General features: G+C 48.0%; 1 protein-coding gene across 6 annotated transcripts in view; it reads left to right on the plus strand.

Moving 5' to 3' along the window:
• Positions 1 to 13,274, plus strand: part of RIPOR2 (RHO family interacting cell polarization regulator 2) — a 232,636-nt gene that overhangs the window by 158,297 nt on the left and 61,065 nt on the right. For all 6 annotated transcript variants that reach the window (XM_040460452.1, XM_040460448.1, XM_040460449.1 and 3 more), the window contains exons 2-4: positions 10,069 to 10,195; positions 11,994 to 12,149; positions 12,952 to 13,030. In XM_040460452.1, the coding sequence (XP_040316386.1) occupies positions 10,069 to 10,195; positions 11,994 to 12,149; positions 12,952 to 13,030 (362 nt within the window). The remainder of the gene's footprint in view (positions 1 to 10,068; positions 10,196 to 11,993; positions 12,150 to 12,951; positions 13,031 to 13,274) is intronic.

Consider the following 13,274-nt stretch of genomic DNA (forward strand, 5'->3'; position numbering starts at 1 on the left):
ATACTGGCCGATTGCTCAATGGGGTGGAGCAAATATATGCATAAATATGTATATGCAAATTTCCCCAAAATGATTTAGGAAATAATGTGTGTGTGTGTGTATAGGGGGAGGAGGACATAAAATGTGGCAGACGTCAAAAAATAGTGAATCTGGGGGCGCCTGGGTGGCTCAGTTGGTTAAGCGTCCGACTTCAGCTCAGGTTGTGATCTCACGGTTTGTGGGTTCAAGCCCCACGTCAGGCTCTGTGCTGACAGTTCGGAGCCTGGAGGCTGCTTCGGATTCTGTGTCTCCCTCTCTCTCTGCCCCTCCCCTGCTCATGCTCTGTCTCTCTCTGTCTCAAAAATAAATAAAAAACATTAACAAAATTTTTTTTAAATAGTGAATCTGGGTAAAGGATGTAGGAGAGCTTTCTGTACTTTTCTTACAACTCTTCTGTAAGCTTTAAATTATTTCATTTTTTATTTTTTTTAAATGTTTTTATTTATTTTTGAAGGAGAGAGAGACTGAGTGTGAGCAGGGGAGGAGCAGAGAGAGAGAGGGAGACATAGAATTTGAAGCAGGCTCCAGGCTCTGAGCTGTCAGCACAGAGCCCAATGCAGGGCTCAAACTCACAAACTGTGAGATCATGACCTGAGCCAAAGTCGGACGCTTAGCCAGCTGAGCCACCAGGCACCCCAGCTTTAAATTATTTCAGAATCACATGTGTGTTTTTTTTTAGTTGGCTTTTGAACTAGGCTTCAAAAGCACTCATGTGTTTAGTCCTTATCAGTATTTAAAGTAGTGTGGCTTTTAATGATCTAAAACTTGCTATCTTCAGAAAAATGTGATTTTCCAGCTTTGCTCACTTTTGCCTATCTGGCTCACTCCCATTCTCAAAGTAGCCGGTTTTATCTTCTTTATGAAACTTCCTGGTGGCCACTGTCTCATTGACCTTCTCCATTGGGAGAAGTTTGTAGCTTGGTTGAAGAGATGAGATATCCAGGAAAACAGTTATAATACAAGTGGGTTCCTGCATCCGTGAGTTCCCACCCATGATGCTCTACGTTTGACGTTATTATCAAAAGCTAGTCTTGTTTAGCACCTGCTACATCCCAGGCATTATATATGCTCTCTCATTTGCCCCTCACAAAGATCCTCCAAGTGCTTATCCTTTATGTAAATGAGGAGACGGGGATTCAGAGAAGTAACTTGCAGCAGTTCAAATGGCTGTAAGCTGAACCACGCAAACCGAGCCCGGACCCCTGGCATCTCTGCTCGGCACTTTTCTGGAGCCCTGAGAAGCAGGTGCTGCCGTTGGTGTTTCTTACATCACAAATTAGCTCCCATCTGCTTATGTACAGTCATATTCTCTTCTCCAATTAAATTACTGAAGCTGTTTAAATCAGAGACCTGGTCCGGTTCTCTTTGGATCTTGGACCACATGCAGAATCCTGCCAGTGTTGAGCGTATCACATATACTTAATTATGTGCCGATGGATGGAGTCTCAGGAACCATGGAAAGAAAACCATCAATATTGGTATACAGCGATTCTGAAGATGAATTTCTTTCTTTTTCTCCCAAGTTAATTGAACCTAAGTCTTTATTATCGCAATCTCTGTGTTTCTGTAGCATTTCACCTTTTAGAAAGCACTCTGCTACCAAGACCCCATACCTCAGGGGTTAGCGCACTGGTCTTGTAGAAAGCCCTCCTTTACCTTATGTATGTTTTTAGGCTGATGTCCTGCCATCTGCGGGGATGATGAGAAGTCAGGTTAGAAGATCTCCCAGAAGGGGCACCTGGCTGGCTGTTGGAAGAGCATGTGACGCTTGATCTTGGGGTCATGAGTCTTGAGCCCTGTTGGGTGTAGAGATTACTTAAATAAAAACCTTGAAAAAGTAGAACTTAGAAAAAAAAATGTCCAAGTAGCCTTGTAATGGTAAGATTGAATGATGCATTGATCTCAGTTGAACCTTATAATGCTCAACTGTTACTATGGGAAGGAAATACCACTCTCGTTCCACAGACACCAGAATGGAGACCCAGCAGGTTCGGCACTTGCCCAAAACGCCATGTTGGTTCTGCCATCTCTTGCTGACGAGTGAGTCTATGGCGCGTTGTTCGCTAGATTGTTTTTAATCCATCCGGGTTACTTGTCTTAGTCAGTGTCGTGTGTCATGCGTGCACTTATTATTCGGTTAATGTTGACAACTAAGAAGTAAATATTGGCATTGACTTGATTTATTTTAAAGCACTGCATAAAAAAAATAGCCAATGACTTAAATATATCTACTTTTTTTTTAAAGATTAGACAACTTCTGTAATAGGCACCTTGCAACCATATAATAAGCAGACGCCTATTTTTAGGATTCATCTTAAATCATCATTTAGCATAGCAGGCTATTTACATCTGGCCCACATGCCTCTTTCAGACAACTGAATTATACTTCTGCTCTTGACCAAGATGGTGGGGGGAGCATAAACAGGATGGCAATGTTAAGAAGCAGAGGAAAGGAACACCAATCAGCCTTGCAGAAGTGACTCAGAAAGTGCGGGGGTGGGGGAGCTGCGTGCGGCATCTTACATGGCCTCGGGATCGGATCACAAAATTGTCAACTCTCAGCCGGTTGTTCGTCGATTCCGCTTTTCCCTTTCAAGTCCTGATTCCCTGGCACTTCCTCTTGCAGAAGGAGTGGGGACTTTTTCTAAAACTTGACAGTGATTTTTTTTAAGAGCTTTATTGACGTAGAACTCACATACCGTAGCATTTGCTCACCCGAGTGTACAGCGTGGGCCTTAGGAGATGTGTGCGGTTGTCCGACCGTGACCACAGCACAGTGTTGGCGCGCTCCCAAGGCCCCCCAGAGGTCTCTCCTGCCCCTGTGGCTGCTGCCGTCCCGGCACCAGGCAAACACTTGAACTGATTCTAGCATTTGTTACTTTTGCCAGCACATCACCCAGCAACCTGCCTCCAGACCTGCTATAGTCATCATCCTGTCCCAGAGGATTGGTCTCGCCTAACTTCCGGAGAGGACGTAGCTTTGAAACTGTGGCCACAGTTGACTTTTAAGTAGACACTCTCCCCTCGTGAGAAATGCTTCGGTGAGAGCCGAAATATCCTTACCATGGTCACTCAGAAATCACAGATGTCTTATATTTTCTATCAGCAGTGGGAGTCTTCCAGATTTACCTGTATGTGTTCTTAATTAGATTTGGTTACATAAAAAGAGGAAAACGCCATAAAAACCCTTCTCTTCAGGGGCGCCTGGGTGGCTCAGTCAGTTGGTTTAAGCGTCCCACTTCGGTTCAGGTCACGATCTCATTGTTGAGTTCGAGCCCCCACATCGGGCTCCCTGCTGTCAGCACAGAGCTCACTTTGGATCCTCTCTCTTTCTCTCTCTCTCTCTCTTTCTCTCTCTCTCTCTTTCTCTGCCCCTTGCACACTTGTGTGCTCTCTGCCTCTCAAGAATAAATACGCATTAAAAAAAAAAAAAAACTAGCTTTCTCTTCAAGGGTTAGGGCGATGATGTCCAGCCATTTTGTCATGTTTTAATTTCATGATGTTTGGGTCCTACAAGCCAAGCGTGGACTAATGCTAATTAGTCCCCCATTTCCCCAAGAGAACCCTGGGGTCACCATCAGAGGGGTTCGCTTTGCCTTTGGCCACATCTTAAAATCAGAAATAAAAAGCATATATCACACAGACTGGTTCTATTTCCACTGATTATCCAAAGGAACATATGGAATACGGGGCAGACTTAAGTACCCTTTTTATTGTTATTTATTTTTTTAATGTTTATTTATTTTTGAGACAGAGAGAGACAAAGTGTGAGCAGAGGAAGGGCAGAGAGAGAGGGAGACACAGAATCCAGAGCAGGGTCCAGGCTCTGAGCTGTCAGCACAGAGCCCGACGTGGGGCTTGAACTCACGAACCACAAGATCATGACTGAGCCGAAGTCAGACGCTTAACTGTCTGAGCCACCCAGATGCCCCTTAAGTACCCTTTTTGAAGATAGTTTATGAAGAAAGCTGATTTATAACCCTTTCGACAGAGCCCTATAAAAAGAACCTGATAAAAATAAGCAGGTTGCAAAAATTAGCATGCATTATGTTCAGAATCATTGTGTTTTTTCTTAAGTTTATTTCTTTGGGGGGGGGGGAGGGGGCAGAGAGAAGAGAGAGAGAATCCCAAGCAGGCTCTGCACTGTCAGCGGGGCTCGAACTCACAAACCATGAGATTATGACCCAAGCTGAAGTGGAGAGTCAGAAGCTCAACCCACTGAACCACCGGGCACCCCAATAATTCCCATTTCCTTGAACGAATCTTGGTAGATTTAGCTCTAACAACCTGATTCACATTCCTTCTAGCTGACTGGAAAGTTTGTCCGGTTACTTTACAGGTTGCTCCATGCCTCGGGCCCCCCTCCCTGACCCGGTCGGTGTGGAGACTCTGGCCGGGCAGGTGTTGCAAGGAGGTCAGCCTGCAGCTGGGCTCTCCGGATCCTTACTTTAGCGCACTCGACCTCACGGGTCCCCTAGAGGAACGGTTCAGATTTGGGAGGAGAGGCTTGCAACTCGGGCTCATCAAAGTCACAAGAAAGTATAAGCCAGAATACAGGGTAATAAAGATACAATGGGAGACAGACCCATCGCCAGGACCGAACTTTTCCAAAGTTTTTCTTCCCCTTTTACCACTTCTGCTGGTGCAGCCACCACACGCCGCAGTGTAGACCCTGCTGCGCGCGGGCCTGCTGTGTGATAAAAGCTCGTGTTGCCCACCCCGCAAGCAACTGTCCAGGGTTGATTTTTATATCACTCATTCGTGTATTCTTAAGAGTCAGCTTATCGCTTCGTTCTCCAGCTAGCCGGCTATTTCCCCCTCTGAATGACACTCATATTGTGGTCGAAACAGGGCAGGAGACCCGGCAGCGTGAGGGGGGACCTCTTCATCCCCTGGTTTCTTTTTATCTGCCTCCGCCCCCACCCGAGACCCTGCCACCTCCAGGCTCTGTGCTCTTCTCCAAGACCTTCCTGCCGATTTGATCGGCTGCCTTCTAATCTAAACCAAGCCCAGGACTTTCCACCGGGGGCGGTGGCTCACAGCGCCCACCGAGGCCCAGTGTACCTGTATCCCCGTGTTATGACGTGTAAAATCCGATACTCGCTTTAATTGCAAAAGCCCCTGGTCTGTGTTTGGTTGGATCCTGTCACTGTGCCGCGGAGAAGGAAGCTGCATTTTTCAAAGAGAAGAGAAGCAGCTGTGGCTTTCCGGCTGCTTTTCCAAGAGGCTCAGCTCAGAACGGCAGGGCCTGTTCAAGGCAAGGTGCTTGGGATTCTTTCCAGAGGGTGGAGTGAGGGATGGAAGGGCAGGGACAGCTGCCTGGAACAGCAGCCGGGTGTCCTGGGACAAAGCAGAGTGAGGACCAGACCCGCACTTGACCGTTTGCCTCAGGATGGAAACTGGCCTGGGATTGGTCAGGTACAGAGGAACTCTTGTGTTGGCATCTTTCAGAAGACTGGACAATGAGTCCAAACGTCTTTCGGAGCCCCAGCAGTTTTAAGTAGCAGCACCCAAAGAAGAGTTGGTTCTTTTCCGAGGAGTTTCTTGCTTACTAGACATGGTATCTGAAGAGCGTTGGCCTCACGTGCTGGGTGCCCCACGTGCTGAGTACCCCCCCACCACCACACACAAGTTTTGCAGATGAAATAAAGACGTTGGCACAAAGCTCAGGACTCGTAAGGATGTCACCGGGGGAATCTGAACTGTTCTGGTGTAATGAGAATTTGTGAAACCTGACACATCACTTCTTAGAAGTCAGATTTCTCCTTTGCAAGACTTCTACACAACAGTATAAGTATATATGTTGCCCAGCACGTATCATATATGTTCCTTTTTTGTCCTTTTTTTAAATTTTTTTTTCAACGTTTATTTATTTTTGGGACAGAGAGAGTGCATGAACAGGGGAGGGGCAGAGAGAGAGGGAGACACAGAATCGGAAACAGGCTCCAGGCTCTGAGCCATCAGCCCAGAGCCTGACGCGGGGCTCAAACTCACGGACCGCGAGATCGTGACCTGGCTGAAGTCGGATGCTTAACCGACTGCGCCACCCAGGCGCCCCATTAATGCGTATTTGTTTTTGAGGGAGAGAGAGAGAGACAGAGAGCACGAGCAGGGGAGGGGCAGACAGAGGATCTGAAGCAGGCTCCGAGCTGACAGCAGAGAACCAGACGTGGCGCTCAAACTCATGAACCGTGAGATCGTGACCTGAGCTGAGGTCAGATGCTCAACCGACTGAGCCACCCAGATGCCCCCCGGGCCTATTGTTTTCTAACTGCCACGTAGTATTCTATCCCAGGGTTTTCCCGTGATGTATTATCGACTGTTGCTGTAAAAACTGCCATTTGTTTCCGTTTTTCCCCTGTTCCACTGCCTGTCATCAACATCCCTGTAAATGCCCCTTTGTGAACTTGAGTCTTTCTCTGCAGGACGTACTGAAGAGTAGACAGGACATGTTAAAGGATACCAATGTTTAACCTTTTTATTCTATTTATGTATTTATTTATTTGAGGGAGAGAGAGAGTGTGCACGCATGTGAGGGTGAGCAGAGGGGAGGGGCAGAGGGTGGGAGAGAATCTTAAGCAGGATTCGTGCTCAGCACGGAGCCCAATGTGGGGCTCGATCCCACGACCCTGAGACCATGACCGACCCAAAATCAAGAGCCAGATGCTCAACTGACTGAGCCACCCAGGCGCCCCAAATGTTTTACTTTTTAAACAGATCTTCCAAATTGTCCTCCAAACTTTGGAGGATAAACCCAGCTTTAACCCCCTACCCCTACCAGCATCCCAGCGTCGATACTCCAGTTCTACTGTGGCCTTTTTTTTCTTTTTTTAAGTTCAAGCGTTCAGGCCAAAGGAGCATGTAAAAGGAAAATGTAAATGACTCAGGTGGGGATGACTGGTTTTAAGTCCTTAGAGCCCTGAAAGAGACCGGTGCAGTTTGGGGGGTGGTTTTGCTGGAAGCTGGGAAGACTGCATCCGTGGGACTTCTTAGGGAGCCAGGGAGGAGCCTGCAGACTTTGAGAGCACAGAGGCGGGAGTGGGGTCATCAAAAAGGAGGCAACAGAGCCTTTCAGGTAAATGTGCCAGTGCGGAGAAACTGAGGCGGCTGGAAGGCTGGTAGCAAAGAACTTGCCTCCTTCTGAGTTGCGGGACGGGGTGGTCACGTGGCCCGAATGCCTCCTCCTCTGTCTCCCCGGTCGCAACCTACCCCTTTCTCCAACAGCCGGACTTTGTGTGGGGGGCTGTGCACTTGTGCTCTACGACTCCCCTTGGGCGGCTTGTCAGCCTTCGGGACAGCTGACCCGCAGGATAGAGATCTCGGCCTAAACCAGCCCTCGGCCACATTCTTGCCTGATAACGATCATTCCTCAGACCAGCAAGCACGTTCCTACTGATCGTCCATTCAACATGTAGCTTCCGAAGGTTTTACCCATCCCAAAGCACTTTACAGTCCTAGAATCCTGGACAGGCGTGTGTCTTATTCTCAAGACCCTTATCTGTTGCTGAACGGAGGGAAAAGGTGAATTATTCTACCATCCAGTTCATGGGTTTAATTCATTTAACCACACATTTAAACTTTGCAAAGAGAAGCCTATTTAAGACCGAACGGTATACGTTAAAAGTTGGAGTTGAGATTATTCTAACTGAAGTTTTAAAATTTCAACCAACTTGGCATCATTTTTTTTTCTTGTCTTTGCTGAGCCTAAGAATCAGTTGAGGACCTTTGCAAAACCCCAGTACCCACGTGGCCTTCCGCATTAATTAAATTGAACGCCTGGCCACAGGATCCAGATGCCCCTAGTGGAAACTACCGATCGAATGGATAAGAGAAAACAAATCTTTGTGGCTTAAAAAAAGGATCATGCCATTAAAATATTTCAAATGCTTTAATTCTTTCCCCGTGATCGAAGAATCCCGTAATTGCAACAACAGATCTACTGAGCAATAATTTATAAAGTGAGATACAGTACTAATAAAATTCCCCAAATTTAGACCTTAAGGTGATTATAAAACTGTCGAGTACAGAAATAACGCAAACTAAAGTGTCTTCTTCCTTTTTTTTTTTTTTTTAAGTATTCATTTATTTTTTGAGAGAGCGAGCAGGGGAGGGGCGGAGAGATGGGGGCAGAGCCGCCGAAGCGGGCTCTGCACCGACAGCAGTGAGCCTGACCGGGGTTCCATCTCGAGAACCTTGAGATCCGGACCTGAGCCGGAGTCGGACACTTAACCGACCGAGCCACCCAGGCGCCGTGACGATAGTGTCTTCTTGATACTCAGGACAGGTTGGATGTAGACACATAGATGACACAGGCGTGCCGTATGAGCCTGAGACGCGGACGATCCCTTAGTAAGCAGCAGAGAGCCCCTAGAAGGACCTCGTTGAGTCTTGCATTTCTCCCTGCCATCGGTGCATGAGGTATCACCTTCACTGCACACACACGCGCACACACACGCATCATCACTCCTTTTATTTTTTTAATGTTTATTTTTGAGAGAGAGAGAAAGAGAGACAGAGCATCGGAAGGGGAGGGGCAGAGAGAGAGGGAAACACAGAGTCCGAAGCGGGCTCCAGGCTCCGAGCTGCCGGCACCGAGCCCGACGCGGGGCTCGAACCCATGAACCGTGAGATCATGACCTGAGCCGAAGTCGGATGCTCAAGCAACTACGCCGCCCAGGCGCCCCTCCGTCGTCACTTTTAAAATGCTAAAGAACACCAGCAAAACTTAACCTCCCACCCCCACCCCTCCCCCCCCCATCCCCCCATAGCCGGCATGGAACTGGTGGGGCTGTGGTCCCATCCAGCAAGCCTGGTGCCTATTGCCAGGCCTGTTGCCCGGTGAGTCAGCACCCGGGCTCTGCAAGAATCCCTGTACACCCCAGAGCTGCTTTCTTCTAGAGAGGGAGGGAGGGGGTAGGGACCGAATGAGGGGATTTAGAAACCAGCCAAGGCATGGGGGAGGGGCCAGTCCAAGTACGCCCTGGCGAAGTGACTCTTCCATCCCATCTGGAAAGTTCCGCTGCTGTGCCTTTTAGCTTTTCTTGCTTGCTTGCTGGGTCTTTAAAGGACAGTTACTGGTGCTGTTCAAACAGGCCAGGCCGGTGTCTGCTCACTCTGGATCCCTCAGTCCTCCCAGAGGCTGCCTCCCCATTCTTCTGGAGCCTGTTCCTCTCCGGAGTGAGGCTCCCTGCTAAGACAATGGTATCTGCTTCCACTCTGCCTGACCTAGGCGGGTAGAATTACCTAACAGCTCAGGCCAGTCCTTTGGGGGAACTAACCTCAGGCTTGTGTCCGCCAGAGTTGTGTTTTGACAATGCCTCTTAGCCATTGGCGTGGTGAGTCTCGACGAAAGCCGAGCAAGAGACCGAAATAGGGGGCGTGCTTTCTGCTGTATTTCCCCCTCCCTTTCCTCCCGCTCCTCCTGCATTCTCATTTAATAACCTACATTATCCCCACTTTTGTGAATGCTCTCTTTCCCGGTCTTGTTTCGCAAGGCCGCAACAGTGGCGAGATCGTATCTTTCAAAATATACTTAAGGGTAGAAAGGAGAACAAGCTTAAGTAAATTCATCTCTAAAGAAACCTCGTGTTTTCAGCCATCTGACTTCTAAATGTAGAATCCTACCCTGAGACCTGACTTGTGTTTTGAATGGGATGCGGGGCCTGGCAGAAACGTTGACTTGGCCTGTCTGTGTGTTTCTGCTGTTGAATGGAGGTAAACGTTCCGAAGTTTTCGTGTATCTGAGCCTGTCTAAAAAAAAAAAAAAAATCCCAGAAAAGAAACCTAAAATGACTGATAATTGTGTGCAATTTTCATTTATTTCTGTCTCAGTAGGTGGGTATCTTTTTCTTCTTCACCCGCGAGCTGAATCCTTCGGCTGGAAAGGAACGAGCCCTAGGAAACAAGACTTACAAACATCTAATGGTCTCATGACTCACCTCACCTCACCTTTGTCATTGTTGACAAGCTTAGTGTTCTTTCTGCCTGGACCTGCCTGTAATTTGCCATAATCTTTCCACTGTCTTACAGGACTACCAGCCAGACTCCCAGAAATCATGTTGGTAGGGTCCCAGTCCTTCTCACCTGGGGGACCCAATGGGATCATCAGAAGCCAGTCCTTTGCGGGGTTCAGCGGCCTTCAGGAGAGGCGATCCAGGCAAGTGGTGTGTGGGTCTCTTCCGGGACGCGGCGCGAGAAGGACGTGAGCTCATGCCCTGGAGAGGCTCTGTGAGCACGCAGCCTTGTCAAAACACACACACACGTGCTCTTTGAATCTCTTTCATGAAACAGACGTAATGCACCAAAAATTAAGGACCGTGGTTTCTTTTCTGTCATTTCAAATTCCTGCTGCAAAGCAGATGGCTGAGGATCTTGGACAAGCCAGCGGTATCTGTGCATAGCTTTCCCCACCCTCCCACCCCACGCCCCATGCAGCACATTCCCCACGGCATCCAGATTTGGGAGACTGCGTTGGGTATAAAGTTACGCAGCCGGTAAAGACAGCATCTGCACATCAGCTCTGGGAAGCAGATGCCATTCGGATACGGGCTCGGGAAGTTAGTCTTCCGCTTTCTCTGGAATCTCCCTTCATCTACGCCAGGACTTGGGGGAACACACGGGTAACGAAATAGGTAACATGGAGTAGGTCTGTCGTCGGTTTTTCTGACACAGCAGAGGTCTTACAGGCTCTCGGGCCCTTGTGCTCTGACCTGTCACATCCCCTTTGGTGCGCACGGTTGCGGCAGAGGAAAAGGACAAGTAACCTGGGAGGGGCACAGGGCAGGCACCTGCCACACTCGGAGGTCACCGCTTTCCCGTTGACGGTGGGGTCAGTGAGGTTCTGGCCTCTTGGTCTCCTAATCGGATCAGTAGTTTGGGTCTAAGCTATCAGGTGTCCACCTTCCCACCGCACTCCCTGCCACTAATGTGACGCTAAGTTTTATGTTCTACCTAAAGATCACTTGCTCCATCAAAATCAAGCTGAAAACAAGCTGTTGGCCCAGCTACATGGACTTTTCTTTTTTTTTTTTTAATTTTTTTAATGTTTATTTATTTTTGAGAGAGAGAGAGACAGAGTGCAAGCCGGGAAAGGGCAGAGAGAGAGAGAGGGAGACACAGAATCCGAAGCAGGCTCCAGGCTCCAGGCTCCGAGCTGTCAGCACAGAGCCCGCTGCAGGGCTCAAACCCACGAACTGTGAGATCATGACCTGAGCCGAAGTCAGATGCCCAACTGACTGAGCCACCCACACGCCCCTGGAATTTTCTTTAATGCTGTCTGGAGTTAGCCATATGTCGTGCTTTTACCTTTATCTAAAAACTGTTCAGGCGCACCCGGGGGGCTCAGGCTGTTGAGCATCCGACTCTTGATCTTGGCTCAGGTCATGATCTCATGGTTCATGGGATCGAGCCTCGATTTGGGCTCTGCACTGACAGCATGGAACCTGCTTGGGATTCTCTGTCGCCCTCTCTCTCTGCCCCTCTTGCACACTTTCTCTCCCTCTCTCTCTCTCTCTCTCTCTCTCTCTCTCTCTCCCCCCCCCAACAAACATTTAAAAACCAAAACTGTTCATTCACATCCTAGACGAATTTAGTAGACGCTCGTGCCCAAGGTTACGTAGCGCACGTGTTTTTCCATTGGATTATATCCTTCTGCTTCCTCACTTCCTCTGAAGTGTTTGTCCTTGGCTTTCCATAAGGTGTCAGTGGTGTGGCATGTTTCCACGCAGAGCACGGTACCTGACGGGCTAGCCAGGTAGCCTGTCCAGTTCAGGGCAATAAATCTGATAGTACATCTGCTGATAAACTAAACACAGGATGGCTCAGGTTGTGCATATATAAGGGACCGATACCTTCCCCGAAAGACACGAATACAAACACAAGACGATGAAAAAGGCATGTCTTTGCTCAAGTCCTTTTGGACACCGAGACTCACAATTTCTTTTTTCTCTGCGTAGATGTAACTCCTTTATCGAAAATCCCTCCGCTCTCAAGAAGCCTCAGGCCAAACTGAAGAAAATGCACAATTTAGGACACAAAAACAATAACCCTCCCAAAGAGCCTCAGCCTAAGAGGGTAGAAGAGGTCGTCAGAGCCTTGAAAAATGGACTTGAGTAAGAACATTGAACCAACAATACCCTAGAACGTGTCTCCTTTCTAAAGTCCCGCGGGAGGTGGGGAGGTGGGGGCACACAGCAAAGTCTTAGGAGATCATTTTAAAATGTCTATTTCTGTAGTGATATTTCATTCTTGTACTGCAACCGAGGAAGCCTTAAATGAGTCCCAAACATGTGAAATATGTTGGGTTTCCATATCATATCCATGACATTGAAGGAGATCTGAACTAGTGATGTGTTTAACTCGGCCTTAGAGTCCACTTAATTAAACAATGGTGGACAGACTTCTCCATTTTAGTGATTGCTGAGGAAGAGTTCTGAAACCTTCCCAAGTTGTTGTATTATGTCATATTGTGTCGTATATATTATATATATATTTTATTATTATTATTATTATTATTATTATTATTATTATTATTTTCCCAGAATAAAATTTCCCTAGAGTGCAGGGTGCTGTATAGAGTCAGTGTTGTATTTAACTAGATAGAATTCTGGGAACCTGGACCCAGGACAGACTCCATAGGTGTTTTGCCCCTTCTCTCCCCATTGGTTGTTCTTTTTGGACTTTCAGCCTCACAGGGTTCTCCTCTTTAACCATCTGGAGAGTACCAGAAGCAACTGCTGGAGCTTTCCAAAAGTTGAGATTGGGAAACACACAGCCTCTCTCCCACCGACTTTGCCCTCTGCAGAGCAGGAACCAGATTCTTAATCCCCTTCAGGAGGACAGGGTCAGCACCGGCACCAGATGTCACTTGCCAGGCACAGAGTTCACAGTGGTGTTTCCTGTTGTTTTTTGCAGCGAGTATCTGGAGGTTCACCAGACGGAGTTGGACAAGTTGACAGCTCAGTTAAAAGATATGAGAAGGAACTCTCGCCTGGTAGGTGTCGTTCAAGCAGTAGGATGTTAACACAGTATTCCTTTTTATGGCTAAGTGTCCTTTTCTTTTTGTCCTGGATGGAAATGGGGAGATGGAGAAGGGTACGAGGACAAGGAAGAACCTTTAAGAAAAGCAGGTCATGGGGCGCCTGGGTGGCTCAGTTGCTTAAGTGTCCGACTCTTGGTCCCGGCTCAGATCACGATCTCAGTTTGTGGGTTTGAGCCCCACATTGAGCTCTGTGCTG

This window comes from Herpailurus yagouaroundi, unplaced genomic scaffold, assembly GCF_014898765.1.
Source record: "Herpailurus yagouaroundi ecotype Mexico unplaced genomic scaffold, PumYag 250, whole genome shotgun sequence".
Classification (NCBI taxonomy): Eukaryota; Metazoa; Chordata; class Mammalia; order Carnivora; family Felidae; genus Herpailurus; species Herpailurus yagouaroundi.